The 26,598-nt window shown below is 45.0% G+C and overlaps 1 protein-coding gene across 1 annotated transcript in view; it reads right to left on the reverse strand.

Annotated features, from left to right (window-relative positions):
* The window catches only part of LOC126455913 (homeobox protein unc-4 homolog), a 476,524-nt gene that overhangs the window by 290,043 nt on the left and 159,883 nt on the right, over window positions 1-26,598 (reverse strand). Inside the window, exon 5 of the mRNA XM_050091671.1 lies at window positions 22,710-22,811. Within this exon, the coding sequence (XP_049947628.1) occupies window positions 22,710-22,811 (102 nt within the window). The remainder of the gene's footprint in view (window positions 1-22,709; window positions 22,812-26,598) is intronic.

Here is a 26,598-nt window from a genome sequence, read left to right on the forward strand (position 1 = left end):
GGAATTTTAACAAGTAGCCGCTTAATTGCTTTACACAAATAAGCTGTCAGCTCTAAAATATTTCATCTCCGAAATAAATTCTAAAAGCACTTTTTTTTATCCTACGTCCTTCGAAAGTCAAAATTGTGACAATAAAATACCTGTTTGACTTTATGAAGAGTATTCTGAAGAAGAGTTTGTAAAAGTATTTGACTTAGTGGAAAATTATATATTATATAAAGTTACAATGAAGCAAACGATGGCTTGCTTGAGTCTATGTTGAAAGTACCTTCTTAAAAAATAACCGTAATTTGCTGCAAGTACTATTACAATTCCATGTTGCAAAATTCGAGTTGATACGCCATCAAAGTCGTTCGTAGAATTAAGCGAACACAGGAAAAACTGTGACACAGCTATTGAGAAACAATTTTGGAGAATCAGTGTATGTCAGTCAAATGAAGGTGCGAGAATCTGGAAATGTTGAGCATGCCAAAATGGTTAAAGTTAGTACTTCATTTACTATACTAGGAGCTAAATACAGGCAAGTAATAGATCGGAGTCAGAGACTCACAAGCAAAAAATGTCTTTACACATCGAAGCTTTGTCAATCTTTGTGGAAGCTTCGCTGACAAAGAAACAATAAAAAATAATCCGAACAGCTGATAAGAAGGTCTATCACTGTTACTGTATCCTTCAAAAGGCTAAAAGGCAGTCCTACCATGTGACTGAATCCTATCAGTTGACTGCCACATGTGCAGAGATTACTTCAAGCCTTGCTTAATCATACATGTGAGTGATTAATATAATATGTCGAAGAGGTTTTAAGTGATATTTCAAATGATGACATAAATGCATTGTAACTGATATATCAGTGGGGTTGTGGTGGTTCACAGCAAATTCAATTTCAACAAAAATTGGAAAACAACTATGACTGTGATGCGAACATATTTCAGTCATCTTTAGTGCGTTGTTAAATCAACAGGCAAATTGAAACATTACAAGAAACAAAAATTGCAAGAGCAGAGGGTGAGTTATCCATAAAACAAACACTGCTGATCACTGTGGTAGGTGCAAAGGTCTGCAACGCAGGAACAGAGACAACATCGGCAACGACAAGCTACATTCACAAGGCTACAACAAAAGACTTCAATGAATTGTCATAAACCAAAATAATAAATACACAAACTCGTTAGTTCGTTCTACCTATACTCCACGCGCGAATTAGGTTTTTCGAATTTTTGTTGCGGTTATCCTGTGAAATGAACAACAAGAGGTGGCCAATCCGTTCTGAAGAGGGAAAGAAACTTGTACAAGACAGAAAAAATGTCACACAAGAAATGTTTGGAAATCGATTGGGATTAATTGTAGATGTTCTCAAGCTAGGCTATGGAAATAGCAACGACGGAAATTCTAGTAGAAGGTGTTTTGAAGGACCTGAAATATCAGCAAAAATAGTAGATGTAGAACTGCAGCTCGTCTATGGCTTCAGGATTATTCTAGAAGCTATTTCCAATGGTCATAAGAGACATACAGACAAATTTTCTGCTTATGCTGTTGAAACAGCAAGACTGTGTGTTGATTTATCTCCATGGCATCCTATGTCTTCCATTGAACACAAGATTTTAGTGCATGGTGCAACTGTTATTGAGCATGCCCTGTTACTTACAAACAGTTTATTACAAGGAGCCCAGTCCCGCAATAAGCACTTTTGTCTGTAGACACACACGTTTTCCAGGAAATTCTACCGAGCGAGGTGGCGCAGTGGTTAGACACTGGATTCGCATTCGGAAGGACGACGGTTTAATCCCGCGTCCGGCCATCCTGATTTAGGTTTTCCGTGATTTCCCTAAATCGCTCCAGGCAAATGCCGGGATGTTTCCTTTCAAAGGCCACGGCCGACTTCCTTCCCCGTCCTTCCCTAATCCGATGAGACAGATGACCTCGCTGTCTGGTCTCCTTCCCCAAAAAAACAACAACAGGAAATTCTCGTGAGACGAATGCAATCTGAACGTAATAAACAGGCTACTACTGACATCTGATCCATTAACAACAGGTAAGAGACCGAAGCCAAAGAAAAGCAGCAAATCTTTCCAAAACTAAACACATGGATTAGGCAGGTCTGTCAAGCTGAAAATGATGATGATGAAGAGGAGACCCCAATAGAAACAGACCTCACGAATGAACAAAACTGGGAGGCATCATTTGAGTAATACATAGTACTGTAGCTAAGAAATAAAGAATCTAATAAAAATATCATCATTTTGTTTTATTTCATGTTGTAAAGTATGTAAATACATTACTATCCCAGAAATCTGTTTAATGGGGTCTCACAGTGAAGAAAATACCAATTACTGATTTTGGCCAACTTTTAGTATGAAATATCCCTATGTGTGGTATGTCGAGTCGGTTGCGGATGGGCAGGTCGCTGTGCTACTGTCTGTTCGGGAGTGAAGCAACGAGCTGCTGCAGCCATGGACTTTTGGTCTTGGCTACGTTGTGATTTCGGTGATCCTATTCGTTCCGTCTGTCTGGAGTGTGGCTCTTCGCGTTTCTCACTGTCAGACTATATTTATTTGGGCATTGTTTGTGATTCTGTGATTGTGCAGGATTGCATGCGCTCACTCGTGTGGATTAAAAAAAAAAAAAAAAAAAAAAAAAGGGAGAGAGAGAGAGAGAGAGAGAAAAGAAAAGCAAAAGGCTGCGCGATGCCATGTGAGCATGCTGGAATTGAAACTTCCTGGCAGATTAAAACTGTGTGCCCGACCGAGACTCGAACTCGGGACCTTTGCCTTACGCGGGCAAGTGCTCTACCAACTTTTTTTTTTTTATTCGGTGTAACAGTAACAAACATAAACTGCTTCTAGCATTTTTTTTTAAAATATGTAAGACGATGACTTTATAAAATAAAATTTTCCTGGGAAACGTAAATAAGTGGACTTTTTTTTACATAATAGTGAAAAAAAGAAAATAAAATATCCTGCTTCTGTCAGTACAAAACAATAACGTTCTACGTTCCTCTTTTAGGCGCGTACCTCACTAATCCCGTCATACCTCGCGTTGGTGTCGGGTTCGTCTTCACGTGTGTTTGTGGATCCTCTCCACTGTCCTGGTCCTTTCTTGTTCTGATACTTAAAGACAATAATTACATTCTCCTACCCGGGACACCCCAACTGGGTGGGGGATCAAGCAAGGCACTCCCTAAAAAATTTGCGTAATATGTTCGATATCTCGGATGTCTCATAAGCTGTGAGTGATGTTCCTGTAGTAAGGCCCAAAAGCCAAGCACATTCTTACTGCCGTCTCGGAAAAGATAACGCACAGTCAAACCTCGAATCCAAGTCACTGCGTTTGTCTTCGTTCGGGGATAATATGTCCTATCTGGGAGAAGTAGTGTGCGTGGTTCTATTGTTTGCGGCCCCACCCGAAGGAGGAAGGCAATCATTTTTTTGACCAAACACCATACGTCCGCCGAAGGACCGCATATCAGGCGATGCTCCTCAGTGTCTATAACCTGAGCTACGGAAGCACGACTCACGCCCGGTACTCACAGCTTTACTTCTGCCAGTACCTCGTCTCCTACCTTCCAAACTTTACAGAAGCTCTCCTGCGAACCATGCAGAACTAGCACTCCTGAAAGAAAGGAGTAAAGCTGTGAGTACCGGGCGTGAGTCGTGCTTCGGTAGCTCCAGTTGGTAGAGCACTTGCCCGCGGAAGGCAAAGGTCCCGAGTTCGAGTCTCGGTCGGGCACACAGTTTTAATCTGCCAGGAAGTTTCATATCAGCACACTCTCCGCTGCAGAGTGATAATCTCATTCTGGAATCATACTGGAATTGTTAGAGGCAGTTAGTTTGTGTGCTCAAGATAGCCATGTTGAGTGCTCCCAAGGACCATAAAGTTGCATAGTCTTCAACTGTGTCTTTCCTCTGTTGTATAAGCCTGTGTAAATTGGTTGGCATTAAGCATGGGCATGATGCAAGGGTGTGAGGGAACAGTGAAGGTTTAAGTCCTGGGGTCCCTGCAGCCCGTCAGTGCTGCGGACGCTCATCTTAAGGGTACTTTAAATCCTTGCCCAGCTCCAGGACAGATCCTCTCAACTTGTGCATGTATTCGGTGATCTCATTCTGTGACATGTTCTAATTTCCTTGAGTTTCCTACCACTGTACTTAACGCATTGTCTGTTAATTTGTTTGGGAGCTGGCGAGTTCCCGCTGGGCGTTAAAATTCATTACTTACATGCCTCGTGTTTACTTGTTTAACGTAACCGACAGCAGCTTAACGTATCTGGTACTTTCTAGCTGCCGCGGTTATTTTTCTTAAAACTGCGCAGTGTCCGATGCCTAGGTTGTTGTGTGTTTTAAATAAGGACGACGCCCTCTTAGTTGCTTATTGTATGGCAGTTAAGAAGTTTTAATAATTACGTGGTTGAATGATTTTAAAAACGATAAGGTTCATTAATTCTGTATGTTTCTCTGAATTGGCACAGTTAGCTGTACAAAGAATTTCACAAAAGAGAACTTTGCGGTTCGTCACATCAAAACGTTCTTTACTCTCAGAAAAGCGGCCTTATAATTATACTGACGAGGAGAACACGGAAAATGACATAACCCGATTTCACAGACAATTCGCTCAGTGGAAGAGGAATCAAAAATAAGCGAACACGTGTCTCGGATTATGCGTTAGATACTCGACCGTTTCTGAGAAAACGACGGTCAAAGTGTTCCATGTAACTTAGATGTCAATTATCGCGTGATGAGCTCAGCCGAAATGGTGGCACAGTGGCTAACTTCGCGGTCTACTATTTATTTATTTTTTATTTTATTTTTTCATTTATGTACCCATTCCGTAAAAGGTTACTACACGAATGTTTTTTAGTAAGTCAGGGGATACAGGGGCGTTATATTAATTGCAAAAATACATCTGAATTTCACAATATCGCCGGACGGAGTGGCCGTGCGGTTCTAGGCGCTTCAGTCTGGAACCGCGTGACCGCTCCGGTCGCAGGTTCGAATCCTGCCTCGGGTATGGACGTGTGTGATGTCCTTAGGTTAGTTAGGTTTAAGTAGTTCTAAGTTCTAGGGGACTGATGACCTCAGATGTTAAGTCCCATAGTGCTCAGAGCCATTTGAACCATTTCACAATATTTGTTCAAGATTTATTCTATAATATATGCGTGTATGGTATGTTCTGGGGTCAAATCCATTCACTTTGTCATAGTCTTATATTTTCCTCTTATATTAGTTCTTATATTTTGTTCTTACTTTCACTCTTTAGGAAGATTTGCGACATTCCCTTGGAAGATACCGATGGTAGAAACATTGGAAACATAGAAACTCCGAACACCACAATAACATTTCTTCGTTCGAATCTCTCTCGCGAAGGAAGCGAAAGAAACGTTTGCATTCCTCGTGATTTCGCACGTTGGCAATAAGTTCGAGTAAATCACACATAACGAATGACTTTTCCGAAAACTGGAATTTGCTGTAGATTGCGAATGAGGATACTCTACAGGAATTTCACCGAAAACAATTTTTAAATAATTTTCTCTTTTATTTATTTTTTACTTTTTTTCCAATTCATCCACCAGGCATACAATTGGCATACGAATAAGAACAACGTTTTTTCAATATATATATATATCGGAAAAATGGGAATGAGCGTTTGGCGTCATTGGCCGGGAGGCCCCTTACGGGGCAGGTCCGGCCGCCTTGGTGCAGGTCTTATTACTTTCGACGCCACACTGGGCGACCTGCGCGCCGGATGGGGATGAAAAGATGATGAAGACAACACAACACCCAGTCCCTGAGCGCAGAAAATCCCCAACCCAGCCGGGAATCGAACCCGGGCCCCTTAGGACGGCAGTCCGTCACGCTGACTAATAATCTTCTACGGACATGGGTAGATAAACAGCTAAATGAAAAAAAAATAAAAATAAAAACAATAACCTGGTTTCGAACACGGGGCTCAAAACAGCAAAGCCACAGATAAGGTAACTCCAAAACTTTGACGTAGTTCTCGCAGAAACGGTCGAGTATTTACAGATAATCCTAGAAAACTGTTGGCTTATTTCGATACCTTTTGCACTGAGCGAAATTTCTGGGAAATTTGGGTTCTGGTATTTGCTGTTTTCTGCTCGTGAGTTGTAATTTAACTGTAACACTTCCGTGGCGTACACTCGAAATTACTTTTATATCCGACGTTTTCGCCTCGCTGACTACTTCTTGCTGGGACCAGTCACCAGACTGGTGTGATCTACTAGTAATATTGTTCTGTAGGTGACAGTACTGAATTGTGTCGGACGCCTTGTTTATAGCCACTCCACTTGGGAACGTCCAAAATTTCCCGTCGGTTGGTAGCGATTTACCGGCCCTGTGAACGGAAAGTGGGCGCAGCGACGCCTACAGAGCGTTGCCATGTTCAGTGTGGCCGAGGCACGCACGCTGTCAGAGGGCCAATGGGCAGAGGGCGGCTACGGCGTTGCCTGGCAACGGCTTGGCGGCGTCAGCGCATGTGCGCCCTGCAGGGCGGGAAGGGGGTGGAGGGGTAGTCGAGGGCGGAGAGGGAGGAGAGGTCGCCATCCCCACCCCGCCAGAGGCGCCCAACGTCGTTACGGCGCACCGTGCGCCCCTAACTACGTCTTGTCGCAGTCTCTGTGCTCCGGTCCAGCCGAGACACGGGAAGGCCTGTAGAGGCTGTGATCAACAGCGGGCGCAATGCCATTGCATGGCGGCTAGGTCCTGTTTCCTTATACGAGGAATGCTGTCGAGGACGCTGTATAAGGCCTCTGCTTACTTCAGCTGCATGTCACTGAAGTCTGATTTAAGTTATGCTACTGTTTGGAAAAAGTGCAGCACCAAGACCGAGAGATGTGGTCACAATGAAATCTGTTCCACCGATTAGGAACATAACTCTACACAAATGATTAGCGTTACAGACATGTACATGCTCTGTGACTCCATGAATTCAGTATAGTGGTGCTGCAATCAGAGCTGTTAGGCGTCATGGCAAGGTATCAAAGCCGCGCGGGATTAGCCGAGCGGTCCAAGACGCTGCAGTTACGGACTGTGCGGCTGGTCCCGGCGGAGGTTCGAGTCCTCCCTCGGGCATGGGTGGGTGTGTGTTTGTCCTTAGGATAATTTAGATTAAGCAGTGTGTAAGCTTAGGGACTAATGACCTTAGCAGTTAACTCCCATAAGATTTCACACACATTTGAACATTTTTTTCGGAATCAAAGACTGCTCAAATATGTTACTGGGGAATACTCTACCATGCGGTTTGTATGCGCGTCCACCAAGCAACAACAGCGGCTGCAGGAGGACCTGAACGAACTATTTGCCAACCGACCATATCTCAAAATGATCGATGGGCGACGTGTTAAGCGAACATGCAGCGCCAGGTCGTTCTTCAGAGAAGGCTTGCAGACTTCTCGCGATGCGCGGCCGGGCGTTACCCTGCTGAAATATGGCACGTGGAACGGCCTACAGGAAGGGCAGTACTTCGGGCTGTGAAACCTCCCTGATGCACCGGTAGCTATTCAGATCCCCCTCAAGACCTAGGAGGCGAGATCGCGTGTTATAGGAAATGTCGCTACACTTGGCGTTTGTCTGCTTTGCCGCTCAACGATGCAATCTGCCAGACTGCATTCACCGTGACGGCGTCGACACTGTAGAACAAGATGAAGCGGGACTTGTCCGAAAACACATTTTGTCCCTCATCGGCATTCTTGTGCCCATTGCAGTCTGTGGCGCTGGTGGGTCCTGTTCTATGGAAGCCCATGCAATGGCATGTGTGCCATGAGTTCAACCTGCACAAGATGGCGTCGAACTATCGACGCAGACATGTCCATGTCCGCTGCAGCGCTCCAGCATCACGCAAATACTGTGGACAAAGCTGTTCTGTCCATTACGGCCAAGCGGGCAGAAAGGAGGTCATCTTTTGCTGTGGTCACATCGTGTCGTCCGGTTACCTGTCAGCGCTGTATACGGCCATCTTCTCTCCACAGGCTCCACATATGCTTCACTGCTGAAGCAGTGTGCCCTCTACAAGCCGGAATGTCATGGATCGACAGACCCGCCTCCTGAAGACCAATTATTCTGCCCAGTTAGAACGCCCTCACATGCCATTATTCCATCCTGTGATGTCGGTGAGGCACAGCGACAATTGGTTATAAGTTTACACTTTGTATGACGTCTCTGTACCGCCTGAGCGCCGCTTAACACTGACCAGTCAGGTCATACGAAAGAGGGCGCCGTTGAGCCTACATAGACACCAACCCTCTGACCTTTAAATCACTTATTATGGTTCCACGGTTCTACACATCATCCTACCGTTGCGTGTTGCAGACCATTGCTTTAGAGTGTTTACTTTTTACAAACATACTGTAGTTGGTATCTGACCAAAGTTATGACGTTGTGGTGACAAGCAAGATCCGCAGGCAGCCGTCTGAGCGCTCTGCTCCCAGTGGCGAAAGGAAATCACTTTGACGTCTCTGTTTTATGAAAAACATCACGAAAATATCTGATGGTCACGGATGGTATGCATCTCTGTGGTATCAAAAAACTATTCTTAATTTTGATTTGGGCCGGAGCTAAGTTTTTTCTTGAAATAGGTGTTTCCCACATGAGAACTGGCAGGCACAATGCTTCGTGCAGCGGAACCGGCAACACAGTGGGGCTAGGCGCCCTATTGGTGTACTGGTGGTGCAAGCAGTCCAGCACGCTAGCTGTGAAATACCATCTACAGTACTCTAAATCGCATTTAAACTGTCTCATCAAAAATATCTCGACAGCCCTTTGCCTTTATGATGGCTTGAATTTTTGGAGGCCACGATCTGAGTGTGTGTGGAACAATGGCAGACCAATCTTCCTCACGAGACGAAACCGGACTAGATATAAGTAGCCTGTTCATATGTTTGTACGTTGGCAGCGCTATAGTCTGTATTAATATCGCTGACAGCGGTCTGCGCCGTTGGTAACAGACTGTGGTTGGACGGACTAGCAGTTAGCAGTTAGTGAGCGGACGGCTTGGACATATGTCCTTCGTGGAGACTCAGTGTTGGTAGGACATGCATTGTAAAATCAGGATGGATGTAGTTGGTAATGTTTGGATAGTAGAATTACTGACAACTACATAATTTTTGGAAGTGGATGTCACATGAATAAGGTAAAATCTGCTAAATACATTTTTTGCTCTTCAACAAAATCTTTCTTTTGCTAACCATATGCCTCTTGGTAGTTAGAGCCTATAGTAGTTGGAATCCTTTTATTTAGATGGCTGTAGTTGCTGCTTGCTGTAATTACTGTAGTTCGTGTTATGAAGATTTTCTGTGAGGTTTGTGACTTACAAAAAGTACGGGTTATTGTTAGGATTTCTTCCAATACAGGGCCATTCTTTTTTGTTAATTATTTGAAGCCATGTTGTCACTGTATAGCAGTAAGATTGCGTTGGGCTTGTATATTATGGGTAATAAATGTATAGGTTAAGTTTGAGTTGTCTTTCCAGGGAAAATTCTGCAGGTTAGTGTTTGAAATGATCAAAATAAGAAAACACTACGAAGTTTCGAAGGTAGTGATGTGGAACGCTAGGATCTGGAGCGACGAAAGTGTTCCATTGGTTTCGGAGGGCGAGGGGGGGGGGGGGAGGGGGGTCCAGGCACGGCAGTCTATTTCAGGAATGCTGTTGCCCACGAAGTATTACTTCACACATGCTACTTCAGGCCAGGGAGCGTAGTCATACCGACGGAAACAATCGTCGTCTCCGAACCATTTCCCTGCTGTACACAGAACACGATGCTGTTAAATGTGCTCATATCGGTCCATATTCGTCCTTTTCTGAAGCGCGATTAGACGACCACAAACCTAACCACGAACAGCTCCCCCATACCACAACACCGCCTTCTCTATACTTACTGTTGTTCCTACACATGGTGGCAAGTAACGTTCTGTAGGCATTCGCCATCCCCAAACCCTTCAGTCGGACTGTGCAGGGTACAACGTGATTCACCACTGCACAGCATTCGTTTCCAGTCATCCACTGTCGAGTGGTGTCCCTGATTTCGCCACCTCAAACGTAGCTTAGCATTCACTACAGAAATTTGTCGCTTCACGAGGAACTGCTCTATCATTGTATCCCATTGTTTCTTACTCCCTCCGCTTACTCCCTCCGCTTACTGTTGTTCCTACGCATGGTGGCAAGTAACGTTCTGTAGGCATTCGCCATCCCCAAACCCTTCAGTCGGACTGTGCAGGGTACAACGTGATTCACCACTGCACAGCATTCGTTTCCAGTCATCCACTGTCGAGTGGTGTCCCTGATTTCGCCACCTCAAGCGTAGCTTAGCATTCACTACAGAAATTTGTCGCTTCACGAGGAACTGCTCTATCATTGTATCCCATTGTTTCTTACTCCCTCCGCTTAGTCTCTGTCCTAGCTGGACTGCAAATAGCTCAGGTGACAGCCAATGACCAGGCCATGTTCCCCTGAGCGGCCCATTGTGCCACCACTGATTCTCTGCTGACAAAACAATACTATCCGCATCCTTTTATAATGGCGGGTTCGCCTTTCATGGCATCTGGTGTTCAGTTTTGCATTACTTAGGGTGACCGGATACTTTTGATCAGACAGTGTACAGCGTTGAGCGGCAACGAATATTCCCGCAGACAGACTGCGGACTATGGCGGTGGTGTATGTGTTTTAGCCGAACGTCGGCACTTAGGATCAGCCTCGGGAATAAGGAACTGCGAGAAAGTCGTTGTGTCATTTAGCACTTCACACCGAGTTGTCAGTAGCTTCTAACGGTCGTACATCGACTAACTAATTTGCTGAACGGATAATGATCTACTCCCTTGAGTGTAAATACGAGGGGCGTTCGGAAAGTGCTGTAACACACTGTTTTTCTCGGCCAATTTAACTTGAAAAAATGCAGAATTTGTTTTGGAACGTCGTGAAATATTTCCGATTCTGCCCCTTTAGTTTCATGAAGTTCCGATAAATGATGGAGCTATACGTAGCGTTTAAAGTGACGTCGGTAATGGTGGTGCTTTCGTAGAAGAGAGCTCTCATTGAGTTCTTTTTATCGGAAAATCAGAGCAGTGTAGATATTCATAGACGCTTGCAGTGAGTAAAAGCATGGTGAATCGTTGGGAGAGCGTCTCCCATCATCACAACAGGGTCGCCCAAACCTGTCCTGTGTCCCGTGTGCCGGCCAGCCGTGACTACTGGAGTGCTGGAACGTACAGACACACTCATTCGAGGTCGTCGACGGATCACAGTCAAAAACCTCGCTGCACAACTGGATGTCTCTGCTGGTTCAAATGGCTCTGAGCACCATGGGACTTAACATCTGAGGTCATCAGTCCCCTAGAACTTAGAACTAGTTAAACCTAACTAACCTAAGGACATCACACACATCCATGCCCGAGGCAGGATTCGAATCTGCGACCGTAGCAGTCGCGCGGTTCCGGACTGAAGCGCCTAGAACCGCATGGCCACCGCGGCCGGCTCTCTCCTGGTAGTGGTGACACACTCATCCACCAATTGGGGTACTCATCCACCCTACAACCAGGATCTCGCACATTCCGACTTCCATCTGTCTGTCTCAACGAATTTGCACTCTGTAGGAAGCAGTACGTTGATGATTGGGAAGTTATTGATGAAGCTCCTACGCCGATTAGCAGCGTGGTACCATGTGTGGGCATACAGGCCCTCCCAGTAGGCCCATATAAGGCCGTCGTATTTAACGGAGGTTTGAAAAACAGTTTTCTAGCCAAAAGAGTGGGGAGGAATATGGAACTCTGAAATAAGCCAACCTGCTTTCAGGAAAAAATGTGTCGCATTACTTATCGAATAGTGATCTGAAAATCCGACCGGAGTGGTATAATGGTTGTGTTTGCGCCTATTATGAATGGATAAGAGCGATTTGGGGTAATGAACCATGGTATACCCTGATGCAAATCCAATGGAAGGGTTTGAGTATGGTGAATGCCTGGAGAAAGTTACCAGCTCTCCTGTGTAGTGCCAAGTGCGGAGGAATGGTGCTATGGTATGTTTATTTCGTGGTTAGAGTGTGGTACACTTATTCCGCTTAATACACCCTTTTATACGGAAGAAAATGAAAACATTTTACAGCATTGTGTATTGCTTACAGTAGAGTAACATTTCGGAAATGGTAACTATTTGTACCAGCAGGACAATGATAACTGTGAGCAGCGTTTGAGGGACAACTGATTTTGGGCGATTCCACTGCCCGAATGGACTAGACTGCAGAGAATTCTGACTGGATGAAACACGTATGGCATAAGTTAGAATATCGACTTCCCCCAGCCTCCAGCGTCCAACATCGCTACCTTCACTGGTTTCCCCTCTTGAAGGAGAATAGGCTGTCATTCCTCCACAGACACTCAGACACCTCACTGAAAGCGTCCCCAGCAGAGTTCAATCCATCATAAAGGCGAAAGGAGGAGACATTCTGTATTAACGTCTACTAATATGTGCCGCATACTTTCGATCAGTTAATGTACTTACTCAGCTTTAGTACTTTGTGTGTTACGTTCTGGCACCTTTTCCGTCACCTGTCACTCCATCTTCTACCCGTCAATAAATTTAATACACCAATAGCAAACGGTCGCGGTTGTTGAAGGCTTTACCTGTGATCGTTTTTCGTGCTTGCAGTACGAGTAACAACACTTAGTCTGGAGCGTGGTTGTACCTGATCACCTCAAAAAGTCGTTTCCTGGTACAGGCAAGTATAAAGTTCACACAGGACAAAAAATTTCCTCCCCTTCCCATCCCGGCGACGTCAAGCTAATATGGTGTAACACAGCCTCTAAAATTGAAAATGGTCTCGATTCGGCATGTGTGTATCGACCCAGGAACGTATGCTTCTACCCCTGTGAAGATGACAATGATCATCCTGGAAAATGCGAGTAACTACAGTGTACTCATGAAAGGAGGTACACAGGTTCCGTGCTGGGGAGAATGGTGGCATGAGGAAGGGGATCCAGCAACCAACTATGACTAACATTGCTTCAACCCTTATAACAATTTCATAATTAACAGCTTGTCGTAGGAACCATCGTCTCTTGTTACAATAAATGAACAGACACCATCTGGATCTGTGCTGCAGATTTTACACTGTTGAACTGCACTTTGCGGCGCCAGACCTGAACATGATATGCGGCGCGTACCGAAACCGGTAGTCGGTAATAAGAAGTTGTAATCCAAGCGGTGTTTGTTTATTTACTACACGACTCCGGAGAAAGAAACAGAGTGAAAAGAAGAAGAGAAGGAAGAGCAACAAGATCGGGCAACTCATTCACATTGTGCTCACGGTCTCATCCCAAACACAATAGCTCCTTTGCGTCATTATGTCACGTCTCAACGTTGACCACCTCTTGCTGCTATGGTTCCATGCAACCGACTGGCACTTGCTTTTTGATCAAGATAAGGTGACGTTTCGCGCTGTGGCGAGGGGAACGGTAGAAGTCGTGCCTTGCCCCCGCATTATGACTGCCGATAGGAGAGACTGGTGAGGGGATAACAGTGCCGACTCTTTCCTCCAGTGCTGGCACTTTTACCCACTTGTTGTGCATGTACGAAAGCAGACGTGACACACGCGAAAGTATGGCACCGCCCGGGGACAAACGAATATATTCCAGCCAGCGATGATTTTCTGTGCTGCTGATAGTACCAGTAGAAATCGTATCCTTAGTATAGGAAACTGTACATATCACTGATTTAGGTCAGAGGCAGAGCGTCACGTGACCACCTGATCCAATTCTACACCATTCACAGCACTTCAAAGTGAACAATGTGATCTTTCAAAGGGTGGGCCTACTTCTATGCTTCTTGAGCAGACACTTCGTAGCTGATGTAAATACATCCAGACAATAGCTATTAGGGTTGTACGTTTATGTTGCTGTTACAGCTTCAGTTTCTGCCCCATTTTAAACATTCGATATACTGCCGAAACGCAACGACAGAAGGTCAGTGTTTGTCAATGTGGTCGAGTTCAACGGCCACAGAAGCCGAAGGTAATGGGCGTACAGCAGCGACGGAACAACAGAGGGGTGGGGTGGGGTGCCGGCCACCCCCTGCAGGCGACGGATTAGCGCCGGTGTTTGGGCGCGCTTATCCCGGCCTGCTGTCCTGCGTGACGTCACGGCAAATGGCCCATGCGGGCGCCCCGCAGCGCGCCCCGGGGGTTCCCCGAGCAGGGCGCGCAACTCTACACCGGCAGCTCACGGCGCAGCCGGAAGACGCGCTGCACTGCGCTGCGCTCACTCTCCACAATGGAAGGCACTGGAAGCGTGTTGCGTTCAAGCGTGGTGCCGGGAAGGCAATTTTACTTTACGGTACGAACTACCTCTGGATCAGCACCCAGTAAATCCTGCTAGCTGCAGCATAGGTCTTGATATATGGAGTTCAACGAACTATAGTAGTGTCTCTCGCTCGGCTAGTTACGAGGTGATGTCCCCAGAGGTACGATCGACTTTTTGAACAACCTGTATTATGTAGGTCACCATCCCAGGTATCGTACCCTACAGCCATTCACCCTGGTGGGCCGTCTTCTGGAAGTAATCGACAAGAATTTCTTGTGATAGACTAGAGCACTGAAAATAATACAGAACCGAATTATCTGGATGCATTTACTTCGATTTTTTCCTGCCTTTTCGACGTTTCATATTTCCGTCTATGTTATTGCAATCGTTGTTTCTATTACTCACATGGTATCAATTGCGTTTTATTCATGAAATATTCTCTCGTTTAAGACTTCATCTGCAACATTTTCTTCATGGTGCGAGAAGAATTTATATTTTAAATGTTTGTTTCACAATCACGATCCAAAAAATTTCATCTAGTAACGAAAAATTAATTTTTGACACCATTTCACATAAAAATAGACGAATTATCTTGTCTTTTGTTTCCTAACCGATATATCGGTGTTTTTAAACGTTGAAATCATATTCCAAAAATAATATCAGACGTAAAAAACTGATAACAAATAAAACATTTAATACGATGATTAAAATTATGCAGAAAAGGATCAGAAATAAAAAAATTAAATATAATATATATGCAGTCGTCCCGATAAGGATGTAAAAAAAACGGAAAACCTCTAACGTAATTTGAACCAACAATCTCCAGCATACTAGTCAATAAACATAAACGCTATTCCGCGCGACCTATTGGTAATGACGCCATGGTGCACTATGTGAATGGTTACACAGTCACAACACATCCTGAAATTATTTTTTGTAGATTAGTCGCAAATGAGCGCCCAACAGGGTGAGTGAATGCCGGGTGTGACACCTGGGACCGGGCCGGCCGCGGTGGCCGTGCGGTTCTAGGCGCTGCAGTCCGGAACCGTGGGACTGCTACGGTCGCAGGTTCGAATCCTGCCTCGGGCATGAATGTGTGTGATGTCCTTAGGTTAGTTAGGTTTAAGTAGTTCTAAGTTCTAGGGGACTGATGACCTAAGATGTTAAGTCCCACAGTGCTCAGAGCCATTTGAACCAACACCTAGGACCCTAATCTACACCACTGTACAAATTGTCTCAAAAAGTCAGCCCCCCCCCCCCCTCTGGTGACCTCTCCTTGTTAGCTGAGCAAGTATCAAGACTGTACCACCACCACCTCTCGGAATGTCGTCTCTGCCTGAAAATGGCGAGTTCTGTGTCCACCCCAACAGCAGACCAAGTAAGTCAGTTCGAAGATCAGATGAAGTTCAAATGGTTCAATTGGCTCTAAGCACTATGGGACTTAAAATCTGAGGTCATCAATCCCCTAGACTTAGAACTACTTAAACGTAACTAACCTAAGGATAGCACACACATCCATGCCCGAGGCAGGATTCGAAACTGCGACCGTAGCAGCAGCGCGGTTCCAGACTGAAGCGCCTAGAACCGCTCGACCATAGCGGCCGACGCAGATGAAGACAAGGACGCACCACCTCAAATAGTACACTGCCGAGATGAGACCTACCTGTGTTCCTTGCTCACCGTTATTGCTGGAAAAAGGTCTTCAGGTGTAACAGCTGGTAAGACCACAAAAGGTAACTTATTTATTGGGGAACATCTCCAATATGTTTGCAATAGGAGCAATAAAGTACGTCAGTGCACCTTAGTAAAAAGGTAAAAAAATTTCAAAGCTCATTAAATACAAGTCGAAATTTTCGGTCGTCAAATTGATACGAGCTGTACCTCGCGCTTGGATATGGGCCACTGGCGGATTGAGAAACGCACTATGTGATGAAAAGTATCCTGACACCCCCGAAAACATACGTTTTTCATACTAGGTGCATTTTGCTGCCACCTACTGCCAGGTACTCCATATCAACGGACTCAGTAGTCATTAGACATCGTGAGAAAGCAGAATAGGAAGCTCCGTGGAACTCACGGACTTCGAACGTGGTCAGGTGATTGGGTGTCACTTGTGTCATACGTCTGTACGCGAGATTTGCACACTTCTACACATCCCTAGGTCCACTGTTTGCGATGTCATAGTGAAGTGGAAACGTGAAGGGACATGTACAGCTCAAAATCGTACAGCCCGACCTCGTCTGTTGACTGACAGAGACTACCGACAGTTGAAAACGGTCGTAATGTGTAATAGGCTGACATCTATCCAGACATCACACAGGAATTCCAAACTGCATCAGGATCCAGTGCAAGTACTATGACACTTAGGCGGGAAGTGAGAAAACTTGGATTTCATGATCAAGCGGCTCATAAACCACACATCACGCCGGTAAATGTCAAACTACGCCTCGCTTGGTGTAAGGAGCGTAAACATTGGACGTTATGTGGAGTGACGATTCACAGTACACAATGTGGCGATCCGATGGTAGCGTGTGAATAAGGCGAATGCCCGATGAACGTCATCTGACAGCATGTGTAGTGTCAACAGAAAATTCGGAGGCGGTGGTGTTATGGTGTGGTCGTGTTTTTCATAGAGGGGACTTGCCCCCCTTGTTCTTTTGCTTGGCACTATCACAGCACAGGCATACATTGATGTTTTAAGCAGCTTCTTGCTTCCCATTGTTGAGGAGCAATTCGGGGACGGCGACTGCATCTTTCAACACGATCGAACACCTGTGGCGGAGTGGTTACACGACAACAGCACCCCTGTAATGGACTGGCCTGTACAGAGTCCTGACATGAATCCTACCGAACACCTTCGGGATGTTTTGGAACACCGGCTTCGTGCCAGGCATCACCGACCGACATCGATACCTCTCCTCAGTGCAGCACTCTGTGAAGAATAGGCTGTAATTCCCCAAGAAACCTTCCAGCACCTGATTGAACGTACACCTGCGAGAGTGGAAGCTGTCATCAAGGCTAAGGGTGGGCCAACACCATACTGAATTCCAGCATTGCCGATGGAGGCGCCACGAACTAGTAAGTCATTTTCAGGCAGGTGTCCGGATACTTTTGATCACATAGTGTATTCCACCGATATATCTAGCGAATTGCGCCCTACAGTTTCCAAGTTGTCAACAAGGCACTGTGCAAGCTGGAGGTTAGTCCGTAATGGTATGGTCTGTGTTTACCTGGCATGGACTGGGTCCTCTGGTCCAGCTGAACCGATGTCCACTGGAAATGGTTATGTTCAGCTACTTGGAGACCGTTTGTTCCCAAACAACGATGGAATTTTTGTTGTTGACAGTGGTCCATGTCACAGCGCTGCAGTTGTTCATGACTGGTCTTTAGGACGTTCTGGACAGTTAGAGCGAATGATTTGGCCACTCAGATCGCCCAACATGAACCCCATCGAACATTTGTGGGACATAGTCGAGAGAGGTCAGTTCGTGCACAAAATCCTGCACCGGCAACACTTTCGCAATTATGGTCGGCTGCAGAGGCAGCATGGATCAGTATTTCCGCTGGAGACTTCAACGGATTGTTGAGTCCATGCCACGTCGAGTTGCCGCACTACATGGGGCAAAGGCGGTCCGACAAGATATTAGGAGGCATCCCATGACATTTGACACCTCAGTGTAGACTTGCTTTCAGTTCCATGCAACATGCAGCTGCATAGTGGGGCCCGCGAGTTTAGGTAGTCTGCACAACTCCTCGGACTCTTGGTGTGCGCTAAAAGGAACATTAGAATGGGCACTTTGCGCGGTAGTCATTGAGGCCATACGATATGCGATACGACACGTTGCAACAAAGGTTGCGTGATGCGGCGGTTATCCGTGCGACATTTGTGTTTCCACAGGAGCGATACGACAAGCAACAAGACCCAGCAGGCGGCAATAGCCTCGAGTGTGATGTGTCGTCGTCAACCTCATCACAGACAACTTCAAAATGTTCAACGTATTTACTCGAGACTGGAAAGAATTATGGCTCTCCTTCCAGCAATAAAAACAATTTCCATATTTTAGCTACATTTAGTACACAGCACTTTATGACCAAAATGCACCAAACGGCAAGTCTCCAATAGCTACATTCTTATTGCAAACTTTTAACATATGCACCGTGTTTTGCTTAATTTCAAATTATCGTAATAACCATGGGCAACGGAGTGAAGGAAACAGTTCACTATCAAACTGTGATATGAGAGAATCCTCTGCAATAAAATAATATTTTCACCGAGCAGTTTCCTCAAAAGCCTATAAGAAAGATTGCATGGCGGAGAAAATATGCGAATCCCGAAACAGTGGTTATAATTTTTTACGCCAAATGTAAAAGGTATGCTGAGAAACCAACCTCAGAGACGGTTGCAGCATTGCTTCGTCTACATGAAAGAATTTTGTTTTCTTTTCCTTTAGGCACGACTCGTACTTTTCCTCCTCTTGTATCGCTCGATACAGCTGCGTGGACCTAGTACTGTGCCAATCAATGCGACAGAGAATCGTATAAGTGTTGTATATCGCAGCTGTCCCGATATGAACCAATTAAATCCCTTCAAATTCATTTCTACGCACTCCAGCGATCAGGGTTGCTTCTACGTAGAATCGCCAGTCGCATCGCGTGTCGCATCGCATATCGTATCGCCTCAGTGAGAACAGCGCATGACAGATTACGACTCATCAACAAACAGTTAATGCTTATGTTAACATCGCCCATCTCTGTCACTAGCTGGTCGGCACATATTCGAAACACACTGCGTGTACCAGTTCAAATTAGAACAGCTTGTGTGAAATTCCAGACTGCAGTGCTATCTCAGGGCGAGCTGTGGTGTTACGATCCTTGAAGTTTCAAAAACATCTGTGCACAAAGTCAAGTCGCTAGCGTTTCTGTAGCAGGCATCTTGGCAGCGAGTGTAGCAGTACGTGTCTGACATTCGTCGGAAATTGCCAGAGGAGCAGTAAGGCAACATCAAAGTAAGAATCCTCCAGCGCTTGTGGGCGAGAATTCGTCGAATTCGACCCGAATACCGAGGGGAATGTTCCTGGTTGCCCCTCCATGACGAAATGACAGCCCACAAAGCGAAGATTATGGATGAGGTTTTGGCCAGAAAATGGATCACAGGCCTGGATCGGCCACCATATTCGCCGAATTTGGGCCCAGCCGACTTCTGGTGGTTCCCCTTGTTGAAATTGGCAGTGATAGGACACCACTGTCACGCAATTAAAGACAACCGAGGAAATTGTACTGCAGTACTAAATGAAACGTCAAAAAAGTACTACAGTGGTTGTTTCAAAACACTCTTGGAACAATTTTAGTTATGTTTTTATTCAGGGGGAGACTATTTTAATACAGTGATTTTGCGAACATCATCCATGAATTTTATTTTTCAGAGCCGCAGTACTAGCGGAACTGTGACACTGTCTGACGTGCCTGTAGTCATGGAAACGACTGGCTCGTACGCAGGGCGGCTGCGAGGAACGTAGTTGCACGAACGCCCGCAGACACGCCGCGGTCCAGTGGCGGTATATATATATATCGTCAAGGCGGGGAGCCGCTAAGAGGTCGGGGGCGGAAGTTGGCGCCTCCACCCCCGCCGGCGGCAATCAGGGTGTGCGGGCCGATGGGATTAGCGCCTCCCCTCCCCCGCCCCTCCCTCCGCTCCCCGCCCCTCCGCGAGCCAACATCTGCCGCCTGATTACCCAGTCCCACGGGACGAGGTCGCGGGTCTGCCCGCTAGCTCCGAGGCTGACAACTCCGTGCCGGTGGCTCCTGCTGTCAGTGCGGCAGTGCTGGACGCGTTTTGTCGTCAAAAACCGGAAATGCGGATGTAAGTAAAGCCGAAGGTTGGAGTGAACACCATAGAGCTTTACACTGAGGTGATAAAACTCACGTGATACTTTCAGATATCGTGTTGGACCTCTTTTCGCCTGGGGTAATGCTGAAACTCGACGTGGCGTGGTCTCTGCAAGTCGTAGGAAGTCCCCTGCAAAAAATACTGAGCCATGCTTCCTTTATAGCCGTCCATAATTGCGGGAGTGTTGGCGGTACTGGATTCTGGACACGAACTGACCTTTCGATTATGTCCCATAAATGTTCATTGGGATTCACGTCACGCGATTTTGGTGATCAAATGATTCGCTTGAACAGTCCAGAATGTTTCCGGAATGAGATTTTCATTCTGCAGCGGCGTGTGCACTGATATAAAACTTCCTGGCAGATTAAAACTGTGTGCCGGACCGAGACTCGAACTCGGGACCTTTGCCTTTCACGGGCAAGTGCTCCACTATCTGAGCTACCCAGGCACGACTCATGACCCGTTCTCACAGCTTTACTTCTGCCAGTACCTTGTCTCCCAACTTCCAAACTTCACAGAAGCTCTCCTGCGAACCTTGCAGAAGCAACACACCCTTTCCTCCGGGAGTTGGGAGACGAGGTACTGGCAGAATTGAAGCTGTGTGGACGGGTCGTGAGTCGTGCTTGGGTAGCTCAGATGGTAGAGCACTTGCCCGCAAAAGGCAAAGGTCCCGAGTTCGAGTCTCGGCCCGGCCACAGTTTTAATCTGCAAGGAAGTTTCAGTCCAGAATATTCTTCAAACCAATAGCGAACAACTGTGGCCCAGTCACAACCCGCATTGTCATCCATAAAAATTCCATAGTCGTCGATGAATGCGTGCCAACTGTCTCCAAATAGCCGAACAACCAGATGACGCTGTCCATCCCATGTAAATACAGCCTACATCATTATGGTGCCCGAGCGGTTCTAGGCGCTGTCTGGAACCGCGCGACCGCTACGGTCGCAGGATCGAATCCTTGCTCGGGCGTGGATGTGTGTGATGTCCTTAGGTTAGTTAGGTTTAAGTAGTTCTAAGCTCTAGGGGACTGATGATCTCAGAAGTTAAGTCCCATAGCTCTCAGAGCCATTTGAACCATTATGGTGCCACCACCAGCTTGCACAGTGCGTTGCTGACAACTTGGGTCGTTGGCTCTGTGAGGTCTGTGCCACACTCGAACCGTACCATAAGCTCCCACCAACCGAAATCGGGATTTATCTGACCAGGCCAGGGTTTTCCAGTTGTCTCGGGTCCAACCGATACGGCCACAAGCCCGAGAGAGGTGCTACAGGCGATGTTGCCCTGTTATCAAAGGTACTCGTGTCCGTCGCCTCCTGTCATAGTCCATTAGCGCCAGATTCGTCGCAGTGTCCTAATGGATACATTCGTTGTATGTCCCGCATTGATTTCTGTGGTTGTTTCAAGAAGTATTGCTCGTCTGTTAGCACTGACACCTTTACGCAAACACCGCTGCTCTTGATCGTTAAATGAATGCCGTCGGCCAGTGCGTTGTCCGTAGTGAGAGGCATACTGAACTATGGTAATCTCGGCACACTCTTGACACTGTGGATCTCGGAGTATTGAATTTCCTGACGATCTGCAAAATGGGATGTCCCATGCGTCCAACTCCAACTACCATTCAGTGTTCAAAGTCTATTTCCGTCGTGCGGCCATGAACATTTCACATGAATCACCTCAGTGCAAATGACACCGCCTCCAATGCACTGCCCTTTCATACTTTCTGTCCGCAATATTACCGCCATATGTATATTTGAGTATTGCCGTCCCATGGGTTATGTCGCCTCAGTGTACTAGCGATGTTACTGCAGCCAAATACTCCTTTATCACACTTAACATCTACATCTACATCATCTAAGTCCAGAAGTTTTAATTCTTGTAATTCGAATAAGACAGGTACATTAACTGTCGCAAACTTCAAGTTATACATATACAGGCTCTGTAGTCTGTCTTTGAATTTCTTTAACGGGGTTCTATCATTCACTCTCGTGCAAAAATTATCTAATCTGTCTGGGAATCGCAAGTCCCCAGTAACAACTTTAGCCAATGTCGGTTAAATTTTGTCCGGCGGTGCGAATATTCGAAAGAGCATCAAGTACACAATATTTCGAGCCATTTAGGAATCTAATGTTTGTAACACTGAGAGTTTTCAGATTTTACAAGATCCATTTCCCTAGGTTGCCAATAAGTTAACTTTTAAACGAATGCTTTCAGAGCAAGATATTTTGTGTGTTTTTAGGACACGTAACGTTTTAGTGATACAGTACTTGCGTTTTTGATTCTCACATGCCTTCACCTTGCCGTATTTGAATAGTGTGATAAAACGTATATACACCATTCAAAGAGAAGTAAAGGCGAGTTACAGTGAAGCGTGGCATTTTTCATTTCTGTACAGTGAACGCCAATTAAGAAATCAAAGTTAAGAGTAAACTCTCTATTGATAAATTATGAAGTATGCAGCGGTGGCTAAAAAAAACTGATGAAAGAAACAGAAATAGTACGCAGTGCGTTGAGCAGCGGCTTGTTGTACTGACCTGCACTCGGGCCTCCGTGAGGTTGATTTTCATGGCGAGGTCCTCGCGGGTGAAGACGTCCGGGTAGTGCGTCTGCGCGAACGCGCTCTCCAGTTCCTCCAGCTGCGGGCAAAAGCATCCGTTGACGATGGCATACTCACAGCACAAGCGCTCGCAAAAATAATGAAGGCGTCCACAGACCAAGTCTTGTGCCTAACAAGAAGAGGGCCCCAACAGTGTGATCGACTCTATGGAACTATCTACACGGTGATGTAGGTTAAGATCCCATGTACAACACAATGCAGTCATTCACCCTGTGCCGGCCGCTGTGGCCGAGCGGTTCTAGGCGCTTTAGTCTGGATCCGCGCTGCTGCTGCGGTCGCGGGTTCGAATCCTGCCTATGGCATGCATGTGTGTGATGTCGTTAGGTTTAAGTAGTTCTAAGTCTAGGGGACTGATGACTTCAGATGTTAAGTCCCATAGTGCTCAGAGCCATTTGGACCATTCACCCTGACGGGTCCTCGTTTGCGAGTAATTGACAAAAAAAGAATCGGAATTTTGTATGACACTCTATAGCATTAGAAAGTTGTATTATGTAGTGTGGTTACGTGGTGTAATGGACAGGATCACAACTAAGCTAGCAGGAAGATATGGGTTCGAATCTTGTCATGTGTGCAACTTTTTTATTTTTAAATATTTATCGAAATGATTTTCATCATAATTTTTATTCAACTAATTGATTGAAATTTAATTTTTAATGCCATTCCTTTGTCACATAATTTCAATCATAATATTAACTTCTTCATTTATCCCATTTTTACTCCTATCATTCTTTCTCCACTTAAAATCTTTATTCACGTGTTCTAATTAACTTTATGTGCTAATTTCGATTTAATTTCTATTGCTTTACCACCCTGTTTTTTCGTCCACATTATTGCGTTCATTATATCTATTTCTTACTTTGCTCGAATTTCGTTTTACTTCTAAACGCGTCTTTCATTTAAATTTCCATCTGCGTTATTTTGTCCATAGTGCAGTGGGTGCTTAGGCTATGTTTTAAATATTTTTATGACGATTACCATTTAAAGAAATTTTACAACTGGTAAGAAAAATACATTTTTCACACCACTACGCAAATATAAATAGATTATTTTGTCTTTTGTTCTATAACTGATGGATAGGAATTGTCAACTAATTGAATTTTATAATAGACAAATGAAATTAAATTCATATTCGAAAAAAGTCCGATTGGAAAGAGAATGACATATAGAAAAAATTACATTTAAACCAATTCATTGAATAAAAATGAAGTCATTTCGATAAAGATTTAAAAACAAAAAAAAAAGTGTAGCTCAAGATATTCGAACCCACATCCTTCTGCATGTGAAACTGGTATCCTATCTTTTATCTTTTTTTTTTCATTGACGTTCGTTGCATTTATTCGGGGCATATGTCCCATGGCACTCGTTCAAGTTCAGCATTGATCCATTCACTTAGGTTTTTTTTTATTATTATTATTAAAGAGGGCAGCTAACAATCTGACCGAACACTAATGCCGCCTCCATTACACCCCGCAACCATGCTCTGCAATGCAACTTTTATAACGCTATCGAGTATCACACAAAATTCCGATTTTTTTTGTCAATTACCGCAAATGTGGGCCCACCAGTGTGAATGGCTGCAGGGTGAGATAACTGGGATCTTAACCTACACAACCGCAGAGATGGTTTCAAAAAGTCGATCGCATCACTGTTGACCTTTCCTTGTAAGTATGAGCACCACACTTCAAAAGTAAGTTACACACATCGACCACCGCTTTGACCATTGCACAACAGCTAAAGCGGACTGTCGAAAGATAGTACATTTTCTGGATTTCTTGCAGACATTTCTGCTGCGGTACGTTAACAAGTGTATCACAGTGTGCGACGGAAATTGCGCGGCAACTGGAAACACCAAAGATGAAGTGTGTGGACAGTATTATTCTTGTGAGGAGAACGTCTAAATGGCACATAGATTCACAGTGAAATTCTAGCAGTATATATATTACGACCAAACCCCGAAATCGGCAGAATGGGAACTGGCCGGCCATGTAATGAAGTGGCCAATGTCTCTTTAAATTGGCCGGCCAATGTCCGATCGTTTCCTGATTTCTGGATTCAACCGGCCAGTTCCCGAAGTGGCTGGGACCGATCGGGCAAACTCCGAAGAAAGAAGAAAAGCAGATGTGACTGAACAAATTCAAATTGTGTAAGTCAGGAAATAGCCAACATCGCTGTAAATTGAAAGGACGATGTCCGATTTTTTCCTTGAGCTGGAGATGTGGCCAGTTTGCGAAGTGGCGTAGACACCTCAGACAGAATCGGAAGATAAATAAAGAGTGGAAGAATATGTATAATTTCTAGCTGTAAGCAATCTATTTATTTTATCAGTGTCACTTATAACAAATATAATCTTTGTACAAACTATCCACTTTATAAATTTTTCTAATACAACCGGTAGTCACTTATAACAACAAATAAAGCTTTTATGATATTTGGAATTACACAATATTTTCCTATTTCTGCATTTGCAGCGATTTGTGGCGCATTTAGAAGAGTAATTGCATCGACTGTGTCCTTGGTCACTACTCAGTGCCTGTAAAGACGATATGGTTTCCAATGATTTTTGTTCTTTGTCCGTGGACTCCAGCGTGAGCAGTTACTTTAACATAATGTAGAAAAAATGCAATACATGGAAGACAAGCTTTATGTATGTTTAGTAAATATATTTTCTATTTAAAATGGTCAGGGTAGACCTCAAATTAGGAGGGGGAGGGGGGTACATCACCTTTCACGAAACTTCACAAATGGGCAAAGTGAGAGCAAATAATAAAAAACGAAACAAAAAAAACAGACAAACAAAAAGCAGCTTACTACATTAACCGACGTTCCCTTACCACATCTGGAAGATCAACAGATACCACAAACAAAAATACGAGAAAACTTGACAGTCTTTGCATTTAATCCTATTTGTCAGGAAGGAAAACAAGGGATAAAGGCACCAGTTTCTGTGAAAAGCAGTAGCTACCGCGTGCATGGCACAATTAGCACTGAAAGTGAGAGAAGTACTGCCTACTGCACATTGTTGCCGCATCACAGTATGCAGTGTGACAGCCAGGGATTTCCCGACGTATGCGCATGCGCTGTACCTTACGTAATTTTTGTAGGCCAATTTGAGGTAGTTTCGCGACTCGATAGACAAGAGGCCCGTATCAAACTGTTCGTCTCAACTTGCTCCACACTACTGTGGTACATTGTAATCCACAAATTCGCCTACAAAAACTACGTAAGCTACAGCGCATGCGCGTCGAGGAAGATTTTCAACATTCTCGCACTCTATTCGCACAAACCATTAGTTCTAGAGATAAAAATGAATAGGACCTTTTTTCAGGAAATTTAAGTTTTAATTTTGTACTGCGACACTTTTTCGCTGGAGTGTGGGGTTTTTGAGATACTAAAGAAAAACGTACAAAAGTGATATTAAATGTGTTCTATCTCGGAAACCATCCGGAACAGGGCATTCGTCCATACGAAGATTTTTTTTCAGAATCACTAATACTATCACCCCCAAAGCATATACCTTTCCTCCTGACTCACCTTGTATATTAATACTACAGATTCCTGTTGCTGACTGTAATATAAGCGCAATGGTTTGTCATTCTGTATAATAAGGGCACAGTTACTCAGACCGCCATAAATCTATATTGCTAAATGGCTAACATGATCGCCCCGTTCTAGTAACTGGTTGCCAATAACTTCCGGGTACAGCATAAATTATATTTTCAATGTTCCTTGGAATTACTGGACGATCGTTAACATTTAAAATGCGTTCATAATTTACTCATTAAGAGGAATAGTCGTATGTCATAGGT

The sequence above is a fragment of the Schistocerca serialis genome, chromosome 2 (assembly GCF_023864345.2).
Source record: "Schistocerca serialis cubense isolate TAMUIC-IGC-003099 chromosome 2, iqSchSeri2.2, whole genome shotgun sequence".
In the NCBI taxonomy this organism is placed as follows: Eukaryota; Metazoa; Arthropoda; class Insecta; order Orthoptera; family Acrididae; genus Schistocerca; species Schistocerca serialis.